The sequence below is a fragment of the Octopus bimaculoides genome, chromosome Z (assembly GCF_046866305.1).
Source record: "Octopus bimaculoides isolate indiv1 chromosome Z, ASM4686630v1, whole genome shotgun sequence".
Lineage (NCBI taxonomy): Eukaryota > Metazoa > Mollusca > Cephalopoda > Octopoda > Octopodidae > Octopus > Octopus bimaculoides.
Window position 1 is genome coordinate 384984 of NC_142944.1, and position 13173 is coordinate 398156.

General features: G+C 38.4%; 1 protein-coding gene across 4 annotated transcripts in view; it reads right to left on the reverse strand.

Annotated features, from left to right (window-relative positions):
• LOC106872443 (uncharacterized) overlaps positions 1-13173 on the reverse strand; it is a 547002-nt gene that overhangs the window by 158577 nt on the left and 375252 nt on the right. For all 4 annotated transcript variants that reach the window (XM_089365395.1, XM_089365396.1, XM_052973789.2 and 1 more), the window contains exon 9: positions 1150-1243. In XM_089365395.1, the coding sequence (XP_089221521.1) occupies positions 1150-1243 (94 nt within the window). The remainder of the gene's footprint in view (positions 1-1149; positions 1244-13173) is intronic.

Here is a 13173-nt window from a genome sequence, read left to right on the forward strand (position 1 = left end):
AGTTATACACAGATTATGAGTTTCAGCTCGACATTGCAAACCTATTAAACATTCGTCAGTAAACAGAACTCCTGCTCACTACTACGGTGAACTGAGACCTAATTTCTGAATAATGAAGTAAAAATGGTAAGGCTGCGTCGTGGTCAAATGCAAAATTAATAGTTTTATAAGCTCAAAGATCCACAGAGGTGATGATTATAACTCCAGTTTCTGTAGCGTTAAATGGATAGATGAGACATTTTCGGAATCATCATAATCATCATCATCGTCGTCGTCATTATCATTAATATTGGTTTATCATCTGTTTTTCTTTGCTGGCATGAATTGGATAGATCTCACTAAATATCATCAATAATCGCCATCAATTTTTACATTTAATCATTTCCTCTGAGTGACCAACCAGTCTGAGATCTAATCTCAGCACTGCTTACCGCGGCGAGCTGGCAGAATGGTTAGCACGCGGGGAGAATGCTTAGCGGCATTTCGTACATCTTTACGTTCTGAGTTCAAATTCCACCGAGGTCGACTTTGTCTTTCATCCTTCCGGGATCGATAAAATAAGTACTAGTCGTGTACTGGGGTAGATGTCATCGACTTACTCCTACCTCAAAATTACTGGCCTTGATTGAAACCATTATTAAAAAGTGACGAGCGGGCAGAATCATTAAGACACCGGACAAAATGCTTAGCGGCATTTTGTCCGGTTTCACGCTCTAGCTTTAAATTCCGCAGAGGCCAATTTCGTCTTTCATACTTTCAGGTCGATAAAATAAGTATCAGTCGAGAATTGGGGTTGATGTAGTCGACTAGCCCAATTCCCCAAATCCCAGAACTTGTCCTTTAGTAGAAACAAAAGAAATTTATTTTTAAGGGGTAGGTTGGGATCCTTTACATCTAGATGGACTGAATATTTGACAGTTAACTAACTTGACTATGGACACAACGAACCTCTCAATTAATCGTTCGGTACTTTATTGGGTCGGCCATCAATCGTTGGGCAATATTTTTTTCTTTTTGATATCTAGGAATCGTATTTAGTCAGCAGCCATCATAACGTCTGTTGACTCGAAATTTCAGATAAACTCAATGAGGGGTGGAGGATGCTCCAATGACTTGATTATAGTCTAAAAATTAGCAAAGAGGACTTACTTGCTCGTGAATATCCAAAGGAAAATATGCAGCCATCTGCACCACTGACCACACCCTGAATAATATCTGTAAGGGTACTTGCGCAAATCTCCGTCTGAAAGAAAATAAATACATAAATAAGTAAATGAAAATAGAAAAGTGAAGGGGTAAGGAATTCCTATAGTAAGGAAGATGGTCTGTAACACTGACCAATCCGACTTTGTTGCCAATCGCTATATTGAAAGATATGTCAACTTGATAACTAAAAGGAAGAAGTTAAGGATGTATGTATGCTGATGCTAGAAACAATAACGAAATCTCTCTCAAATTTATTTACAATCCACTACTTTTTTAAAAAGCAGCAGGCTGGTTAATGGAATCCAAGATATATTACGTTTGAATAAAGATTGGATAATCACAATTGTACCACCTTTGATCAAAAGACGGCCGAATCAAGTCTGGTTTTACGCTCAACAATAACAACAACAACATCAACAACAACATTTGCTGCTGCAGCCACCGCCGCCGGATTGTTTTAAAGTAAGATAGTATCTCAAGCCATCATGAGCGTTGACAGCTGGCGTTTGAGGTTAATAGTTTGCGAAGCGCTCGGTGGACTGGAACAATATGATATAAAGTGACCTGCCTAAAGACACAACATACCAACTGATCTGGAAATTGAACCCATGACCATACGACGGTGAGTTCAACAATCTAACTAATAAGCCATGTGAATTCACAAGATATTGTGTGGTATTGTCCACATACACCGACCATCCCTGTCCTAAAGGTCTCTCAAAGACGTCACACTTACAGCATTATGTTCTGCCGTCGATATAATTGACCCCTGTACCTCACTGGTAATCGACTGAATAAATCCAAGTATATGACTGGTACTTACCTGTAATCGACTTTGATTTCATTCCAGTACATAAATGCATATTAGTACGGTGCTCAATTGTTTCTACAATACTTTTTAATCTTTTATTTGTTTCAGTCATTTGACTGTGGCCATGCTGGTGCACCGCCTTTAGTCGAGCAAATCGACCCCAGGACTTATTATTTGTAAGCCAAGTACTTATTCTATCATTCTCTTTTGTCGAACCGCTAAGTTACGGGGACGTAAATACACCAGCATCGGTTGTCAAGTGATGTTGGGGGGACAAACACAGACACACAAACACACACACAGTCACACACACATATGTATATGTATACATGTATGCTACTCTATCTCTTTCTCTTTCCCCCCCCCCCCCCTCGTTCTTCCTCTGTACTACTACGTATCTCGCTTTACCCCTCTCGTTCTTCCTCTGTTACTACTACGTATCTCTTTTCCCCCCTCGTTTTTCCTCTCTTTCTCTTTTCCTCTCGTTGCTCACCTATTCTTCTACTTCCTCCCTCTGTTTCTCTCTCTTCCCTTTACACCGGCATGGTCACATGCTTCCGGTCAATAATCCTTTCCTTCCTTGGCTTTCGCCAAGCAACGCACGCACCACTTTGTCCCTCTCGGGTCCGTGCCTCATCGCGTTCTTACACACATAATTTTTCTCGTCTGGCCGTAAAGCCTTTTCTGTTTGTTTTCCTGTCTTGTTTTTTGTCCGCCACTACATTCCTCCATGGCTAGATTTAATTTGCGTATACAAATTTAATCTGCGATCCATGGGACGAGCCGTTTTAGCGATGCGTCCTGCCCAAGCTCGTCGAAACGCCGGTGTTAAAACGTGGGTGGCTGATGAAGGAGATGTTCTCTATGTGGCTCGTGTGTTCTCGTCTACGTTTGTTTGCAATGTCCTGTACCCAGATATGCACCTATACATACAGGTGGATGTCGGTATGCACATACCTGTACGTATATATGCATATACTCATTTACTATTTGTATATACATACATACATACATACATACATACATATATACCATGTGGTTCGTAAGCAAGCTACTTACCACACAGTCACTCTTACTGACAACAATAACAATAGCAATTGCAGCAGCTGTAGGGGAAATACAGAAAGAATATAAGTGTTGACTACTACTACTACAACTATATTACTCCCAGCACCACTACCACCACCAACACTACAAGCACCAATACCACCACCAGCTAGCCGAACTGATGACACAGTTCCGTGCTTGTACTTATAACGTCGCGGGTGGTCGTCTCACACAAACACAGTAAAACTCAAATGCAGGCGAAACAGTTTTGTAGACTGACTGAAGCCTACAGGAAAGACTTCACAAAGAATTGCTGAACTGACAAAGAAGTTCCACAAAGAATGTTATCCAGAGTGTGGGAGTGTGGGAAAAGAAAGCTTTAGGGTGCTAAATTTGACATGGCGGAAGTTGAATTTCGGATCAGGATGCAGCTGCAACCAGAGGACCTCAACTTTAGAAAGTGTTCAAAATGAAAATATTACAACAAAATAATCACTTTTACAAGAAGACAAGATGAGTATTTTACTGTCGGAGTTCTTTTAACAGAATCATCTTCTAATAACGAAGCTGGAACATTCCAGAACGATGCTCTTAAGGAATGAAATTATTTATTATAGCAAAGCTGTTTAAATTCGACAGAGAGTATAAGTCTTTCAATATTAAACACCAGTAAAAAGGCGGCAAGCTGGCAGAGTCGTTAGGAAAAATACTTAGTGGCATTTTGTTCGTCTTCATGTTCTGAGTTCAAATTCCGCCACTTTTATCCTTTCGGAGTCGATAAAATAAGTATCAGTTAAGTACTTACTCCTTCCCTGAAATTGCTGGCCTTGTAGCAAAATTTGAAATCAATATTAAATACCAGTGATGACTTTTAAGATGGTGAAGTTATGTAAGCCACAAAAAAAAAAAAAGCTAAAAAACTAATAAACACGCATCGAATCCTGAAAAGATCCACAACTAAACAGAGAGTCTCAGTGTCTTATGCACGTCGTTAACTGGTATACAAAATGACGTTATTAAAAATCTATGCAATGCCTCTCAGAGGCTCACAATTGGAAACGTATTCTTTATTTCAAAAAAAAAAAAATAAAATAAAAGAAGCAAGAACACTGTGTATAACCCCCCCCCCCAAAGAAAAACTACTCCATGGTAAGAGTTAGCCATGTAGAATGTACAACAGATGTCGTAACAAACAAGTTCGACACCATCTTGTGAGAAGAAAGGAATCTCAATTTTGAAAGGTATCTCAATAGTCTTTAAGCTATCTGTCACAGCTTTTCTGTGTGTTTTTTTTTTTTATAGCACTGAGGAATCTGTTTATCAGAAAGAAGAGATTTAGTTCTGTGGCGGAACTAGAAAGTTTTGAGGAACAGAGGCCATTGTAGTAAGGAACCGGTACATATGTGGGTAACGTACTGTATTATGTTAGTGAATCAACCTTTCTTTTTGGATGCTGACCAGAGTGTTTGTCTGTAGCATCACCACGTGTGTACGGCTCATGTGGTGCTGCTACATAGCACAATGTAGCACAGTTCCCACATGTAGAAGCAGTATTCTATTGTAGATTTCATTTTAGATAAGTAAAAAGTGAAAAAAAACAAAAACAAAACACTGGATACTCAACTTGATCAAAAATATATTCTAAAGACAGATGTTGATATAAACAGCAAAGAACTGGAACTGAAAGCGACAGAGTCTCGGTTTAAATATATCCTGGAAACTGCCACAAACACCAGAGGACTAAGAATCATGGGATATATGGCTATGAACACAGATAAAGCCAGGGCAGATAATTAACCAGACATAAGACTTCACAATAGCAAAGCAAAAACCAGACATTCTCATTGATGTCTCGATCCCAGGCAAAGCAAAAGAAACAAAAACAAATAAAAAAGAAAAAAGGAGTAAAATAGTCGGTTTTGTGATTGAGATGAAAAGAATTTGGAACACAATAGCGAAAATAGTGTTAGTTGCCATTAGAAATATCCGTATACCAAATTCTGTATAAATGGATGAAAAAAAATGTGTAAAAAGTCTGATCAGATAGAAATAATAAAAACTGAAAATAACCAGTTTGTCCCATTAAATGAAACGGAATTATTCAGGGTTAATTTGTGTGGCGGAAAGAAACCCTACTTGCTGACACACGATCGAAATTCAGTGAAATGCTAACGAGATTTGGATACTTGGCAAAAACTAGCAAAAATATCATAAAATATAAAGAATACAAATATTAGGAGCGGTGGTTAAAAAAAAGGCCTTGTGGTATTTGTTCCGGGCCATTACATTTTGAGTTCCAATACTGAGCAGACTTTACAGTTCATCTCTTCGGAGGTGATTAAATAAAGTACCAGTTAAGTCTTAGGGTGACTGTAAACGACTAATCCGCTCCCCTTAAATTGTTGGCTTTGTCCAAAATTACAAAGAATTATTATCAACAACAACAATAATGATTTTTGATTTATACATAATGCCGTCAATGTTAAGGAAAGGGAGTTAGCCGACTGCCTCGACCCCAGCACTTGACTGGTGCTTTATCGATTGTGAAAGGATGAAAAGTAAAGTTGACTTCGGTAGAATTTGAACTGAGAATGTAAAGAGCCGGAAAAAATACGTCAATGCATATTTTTTTAATGTTCTAACGATTCTATTACCTCGCCGTCTTAACAACAACAAGAACAATAACAATAATAATAATAATAATAATAATAATTTGTCTTTCACTAAGCACAACGGCCCTATAACTTTAGAGGGCAATATTTATCAAGAAATACTATCACGTAATAATATTTTCTTTATTCGTCATTAGGGGCCCGTTCACACAAACAATAAAAACTGTAAAAAAAAAAGCACCCACGCGCTTACAAACGTCCATAAATGAGCAAAAGCAAAATTATACTAGTCTAATGTAATAAGAATTACTGAATTTTGTTATTTTAAACTTTGATACTTATTTTGGAAAAAAAAACCATTTAATTAATTATGTCCATATGATATACCATTTTGTAGCACAGATTTCGAGTTATTAATTCATGCTAATAGTTTTGTGTTCGCTGTTCTTGCTTATTTTAGTCTGTCAACTAAAGAAGGAAAATAAAAGCAAACTCACTCGATTTTATTGTAAGAGTTCAAAACTTAAGGCAAAACAACGGAAACTGGTCACAATATCAACCAAACATTTGGTCAAAAGACCATTCGGAAGAGTTCAACATTGGTTTTTTAAAAAATTTCGTAGTGGAGACGAGAAGTGAGGAAAGGTATCAGGCGAACTTTTGCGATTGAAAACGACTAATTCTCTTTTACAAGCTACGCAGATTTTGGCCGACAAGTGCCTACAGTGTGATGATACCCCAGCCATGGCCGTTTGATGGCCGCTAATTTTCTGGAATTACCTGCTCTTTTCATCGGCATTGTTTCATCGGCATCTCCGTCCTTCTTATTAAGAAGTTAGATGGGATTAGGGTTATCAGTTTAATCATCGGCCATGCACAGACTGTACTAGCTTATACCAGTAATAGGTCTCTGGTCATCAATACTCTTGACTCCCATATGCATGGTGTTTGGGTTAAATTTGACAGTTTGCATAAAATAATTTCAAATAATTTCAACTAGATTATGGCTGAGAGACATCAGTTTACGCGAAATAGCCATCCTCAGCTTCACCACAACCCCAAAATGGCTCTGGAATCTGGCACATGCATTCCTCACTGTGTTCTTGAGAAGATCTTTGAACACCTACTTAATATTGGTTGCAAGCTGAGTAGTTGGTGCCTTTTTCAACTGTGCCTCACACATAATAATTCATGGGGTTACAATCGAGGTAATTACGAAGCCATAAATTAGGACTGATGAAGTAGAAATTCTCCGACAACTACTTCTGATTCTTTCCGGAGGCATCGGAAGGAATCAGATCCTGTTTCCACACATAACCTTCGAACAGCAATCCTCTCCAGCCTGGGATTGAACACAGTCTCCAGCAGCTTCATATAACCATCTGAAATGAGCCTAAGGTCCTACTTATCAGTTGTTGGATGAATTCCAATGTGCAGTCAGAACGCCTGCTGCGTCTTTTCTGCTGTCTGCGGTTTTATAGCCTCCATTGTAGCTGTCCATGTCACGTCTTACAAGCTTTTACAGAGTAGACGGAGCATTGGGCAGTAGTCGTGATGTTGGCTCTTTGATACCCGGCGCGTATCATCATGATACAGGTAACTCTTTTCTAATATTCACATGGCTTCCAATTTTCCATATCTAATAACTTTTTCTCAGCCCAAAACTTTACTCTTTATGCTATCCAACACAGTTTGACTGTTCACCTATATATGTCAATATGTTTCTGAAAATAGGAGACAAAAAGTTCGTCAAATTTGACCCAAACGTCCTGTATATGAAAGAAAGGTGAAAGAAGTGAATGCTTGGACTATGGGGGGATTTCTCTATCTGATATAGTCGGGATGATCCTCTTAATCATCATCTGAATGAAAAAATTCAACGTAGAAATTTTTATTGAAACTGAATGTGGATTCAGAATGCATGGATATGGTTTTCTGCCTCTGGTATACCAGAAGAAATTAGCAGAACCGAACAAAATACATTTAATGATAGCTACCCATAAGATTCGGATGCCAGGAAAAATTCACTTACATGATAGAATCCCTTTACTTTAGTTCGAAGTCCCTGATTACGTCAATGAATCTAAGCCCTTTGCGTCTTCGTAGGACAGGAAAATTGAAGTATGGATGAGTGCTAATGCCTGACGTTACTCATTATATTTGCCAGTGACACTCGAGGAGGCAATTAGAATCTTAACTGAAGTTCTATTTGTAGAAACAAATAGTCAAAACAAAGACCAATACCATGACTCTATTACTGAGATTATTGCTTACTGATGATAAGAACTGAAATGGAGTTTTCTGTCTGCATACGAGTGAATAGCGGTCTGTCGAACCTATGCTGACAAAGAGATCCGTTTGGAAGTTCTAGAATATATATCATATATATTGTAGCATTTCTCTTCGCTGACGACTCATGTTGTGACTCTTTCTCTGGAAGACATTCAGAAAAATTACGCATCATTTTGAATGTGTGGCAATAGACATCTCTCTATCGATTTACATAATGAAGAATGATGCCATGTATCAATCTGAATCTGAGGTGCCGAAATATCTTGATCTCCAATCATCTTGATCATGAATCAGTGTTTAAAGGTAATGAAGACGTTCGTATATTTAGGCAATAGGATTTCTGAAGCTAAATGCTTGGACTTAGAGAAGGCTCGCCATATACAGTCTGCTACTGTTGGTTTTGGGAATCTCGGAAATCGACCGTGAAAATAACGAGGAATCAAGCTGTAAACAAAATGGAAACTATACTAATCAGTAGAACTAGTACGTTTGTTCTATTCTTTTCAAATGTAAACAATGCATCGTGGACAAATTAAGAAACTGATGAACTACCAAACACAGTCATACTCAATAGTGAGCTGAAATAGAGAAGTCGTTATAGGAAGGCCTCGAAATTCCATTATAAGGATGCGGTTAAGTACCATCTTACAGAAGCGAGTGGCCTGATTTCGGTTTTATAAGGTAGGATAGTGAATGAAATCAGAGAGAAAAGGTGAAAAAGATAGAGAGGAGAAAAGACAAAGTAACGAAAAAGAAAAAGGAGAAAACGTTAGATTCTGCGATAGTTGGTACAGGAATGGTTTTACCTGCACCTTTGGTCTGTAACTCCATGAGGGAGACCACTATCAGTTATGGAGTAGCGATGTGAAAGAAGTATTTTCTGTAATTAAAGTCATACTTGATGTGACAATCGACGTCGTCGACGACGACGACGACCTCGACGATGATGATGACAAGGACGATGACGACAACGATGATGATGACGATGACGGTAATGACAATGCAGCTGCTGATGGTGATGGTGACTACGACGATGACTATTTTCATGTATGCCCTGACTTGGCTTGGTAGGTATCACGGCAATGCATTGTCAAATTCAGTGGTAACCCAGCCTAAACAGGCACACTTCAAAATAGACATCGTTGTTGTCGTCGTCGTTGTCACCATCACCACCACCACCACGATCACCACCACCACCACCACCATCATCATCATCATCATCATCATCATCATCATCATCATCATCATCATCATCATCATCATCATCATCAGCATCAGCAGCAGCACCGTCAACGTTACCGCCAACATAATCTCAATCATCGTCGCTGCCGAAGCTAAATAAACTCGGGGCTAAATAAACAGCTGACTTATCACGCACATTCGGTGCATTAATGTCGGTTTGTATTTTATTCCAGCATCAAATGTACGTCATAGATTTTATAACAGTCTGTTCGTCTGTCAATCCCTCTACGTAGAAAGATAATCACACAGATGGACAGAGGGTGATTTGACGCGCGCGCACTCACACATACTCATACTATATATGATATATTGGAAGGTTTGGAGGTTGATGTACAGGAATTACATATTAGAAAAAAAATAATAATCAGGTACTCATATATATATATATATATATATATATATATATATATGTTAAAGGGTTGAACAGACAGAACACAATAAGGAGAAGTTAGACGAAAGCTGAGCAAACGGAAAACTTGACGAAAACTTAACGGACGGGAAATTAGACAAAGACACGATACACGGAATATTCGCAGCTGAATTTTCCTCGTCAGTCAATGACTCAAAACATCATCGTCGTTTCGCGCCAAACAATTTCTAAATAACTTTTCGTGTGCATATCAAACCAACCTCTGAATGCTCTTTTCGGACAAGTGCTCTTTTTTGCTAGCAGCAACATCAAGAAAACTGATGCTTGTCTATTTGCCCATTCGTGACCAATCTCCTACTGTTGACCTTTCTGTATATGTTGATGGGAAAGCATTAAAACTGTTTCCTCCTTCGTTTATTTTGGTTCCATTATGTCCAGTGATGGATAAAGAAATTGACTGCAGAACTGGGAAGGTTAGCTCCACTTTCGGTAATCTTTATCACAGGCTTTGGAACAGCCACGACGTATCGTTGAAGGTGAAAATCAATGTAGATAAGTCGGTGGTCTTGACATCAGTACATTATGGTGCTGAATCTTGAATTTTATACCGAAAGTTTTTCATATGCGATGCTTGTATACTATCTCCAGCATAAAACCAAGTGACCATATTCATAACAGTGAGGTACTAACAAAATGCAACGTATCAGCTATTGAAGGCATTCTCATCAAAATACATCTTTGATGGTCAGGTCATCTCTCACATATGAGTGATATCAGAATTCCATAGCAGCTTCTCATTGGCCAATTCCCAGCAGGAAGGTCAGTTGGAAGGTCACTCTTGTGCTTCAAAGACAATCTGAAGTGATGCAACATTCCCTTTTCTTCCTGGGAAAATAAAACATCAGAATGCAAGACGTGGCATCTGTCCTGCTTCTCATCAGTTCAAAGATTTTCAGTAAAGTCGACTCCAGCATCGGGATCAACTTCGTGCAAGCATGAAGGCACGCCGGCAAGACACTGTTCCTTTAAATGGAAACCTCCTTACTTGCCATTGTGGTTTTGTGACATGAAGCAGAGCAGGCCAAGCTGTACACTCAACAAAACACATAGTAAATGATCCACAAGCACTCAAGCAAACTGAGTCCTCAACACTTGTTCTATTTGCCAAATGGTTTGCAAGGCACCAGCAGGCCTCAAGTGACACATTCGTGTCCATAGAACATGATTAACGCTTTATTTTTCTCAATTCTCATTTATCATTCACAAGAGAACCCATCACACACACACACACACACACACACACACACACACACACACACACACACACACACACACACACACCTTATCTTTTACTTGTTTTAGTCATTAGACTGGGTCTATATTGAGGCACGGACGTGAACCCAGGACTTATTTTTTGAAGCCTGGTGCTTATTCTATTAGCTCTCTTTTGCTGAGCTGCTAAGTTACGGGGACATAAACACACCAACATCAGTTGTCAAGAAATGGTGGGGGTACAGACACACACACACACAAACACATACACCCATATATGTGTATATAACAATTGAAGAAGTTTGTTATAAGTATAAAGATATCATAAAAAATTATAAAAATGGAGGAAAGATACACACACACACACACACACACACACACACACACACACACACACACACACACACACACACACACACACATATATATATATATATAGAGAGAGAGATAAACTTAGTTGGAAATGGATGCATGGCATTCAATCAAATAATAATATAAATAATATATATATATATATGCATATATGGGTACAGGACGTCACCAACAGTAACAACATGAAATACGAAAACAAATGAGTTCAATACACAAACAACGAGAGAAACAAATGGAAAACAGGACAAGTAACATAAAGAACGACCTTCATCAGTTGTTGGCTGTCTATCTACTCCCACACTAGCATGGGAAACAGACATTAAATTAAGATGATGATGATGATGATGATGACATATATATATGTATTATATCATACCTTGATATAAAACTGTGGACTGATATCCCCATTGACAGGCCTCTGATGTTGAATAAATTGACTCCAGGACTTATTTTTTGAAGCCTGGTGCTTATTCTATTGGCTCTCTTTTGCTGAACTGCTAAGTTACGGGGACATAAACACACCAAAACCGGTTGTCAAGCGGTAGTGGGGGACAAATACAGACACAAACACACACACCACGGGCTTCTTTCAGTTTCCGTCTACCATATCGACTCACAATGCTTTGGTCGGCCTTAAGCTATAGTAGAAGACATTTGCCCAAGGTTCCACGCAGTGGGACTGAACTTGGAACCATGTGGTTGAAAAGCAAGCTTCTTACCACACTGCCACGCGTGCAGTCAGATAGACAGAGAACTAGGTAGATAGACAGACTGACAAATAGATGGATGGATAAATAGATGGATGGCTGGATGGATAAATGGATAGATAGATAGATAGAAAGAAAGAGAAAGATGGAAAGAGAAAGAGAGATGGAGAGAGAGAGAGAGAGAGAGAAGGCGATAGAGATAGATAGACAGATATATATATATATATATATATAGAGAGAGAGAGAGAGAGAGAGAGGGGAGAGAGAGAGAGAGAGAGAGAAAGAGAGATGAATTGCTTACTCTAGCTTACAATAGTTTTAATACTTCAAACTGATTGATTAGAGGCTACCTTTATCAAGAAGAGAGTGTGTAAACTCTTTGATAATAAATACTATTTATTTTTAAATTTTCCGCATCGATAAATCTTTTCGTTTTTTTTTTCTTCTTCTTTTAAAAAATTTTTTTTTTATATATAACCGTTTGTTTCAAGGCGGAATTTTCGATTGTTCACAATAAATAGCATTTCTTTTTCATTCTTTCTTGTTGATCAAAAGAGAATTCTTTTGATTTGAACATGAAATTCATTTTGAATAAATGAATGAATGAATGAATACATGAATGGCTGGATATAAAATTACAAAACATTAGAAATACTTAAAAGTCACAGACATAAAGTCTGAAACGTGGAACATCGAAAGAAAAAAAATATTAAAAAATATGAGGTAAACCTAAAAGAAAAAAACGAACGAAAGAAAGAAAAAAACTTTAACTTCTTGTTGGTGTTGTTGAGGTCGGGGAATGGTATGGATGGTTTAGTTTTAGATCAGTCCTGGTTGAATAGACCGATGATCAAAGAGTTTTCGGCCGTAACATACTCGCCTTTTTGTATCCGTCCACTTTTTTTAAGACAACATGGTTTGGTGTGAGGTAAGTTGGCTGTCATTTCTATGTAAGACTGCATAAACCAGTGGTTTTCAAAGTGGACGGTACTGTCCCACTGGGAACGGTGGAAATATCCAGAGAAGGGTGGGGCGCTGAAGAAAAGTGGGGTGATAACGGGGTGGCCAAAAGGGGATGATGGATGTAAAAACAACAAAATGACGGCTTGATTAGGTTAAGTTTTATTTGTGAAATACAGTTGCTTTGAATTTGAAGAAGGGTCTATGTTTGTGATGGTGAGTAGGGGTGGGGCGCAAGGAATGTGACCCGAAAATGCTTGGCAAGTACTGATATAGACGATC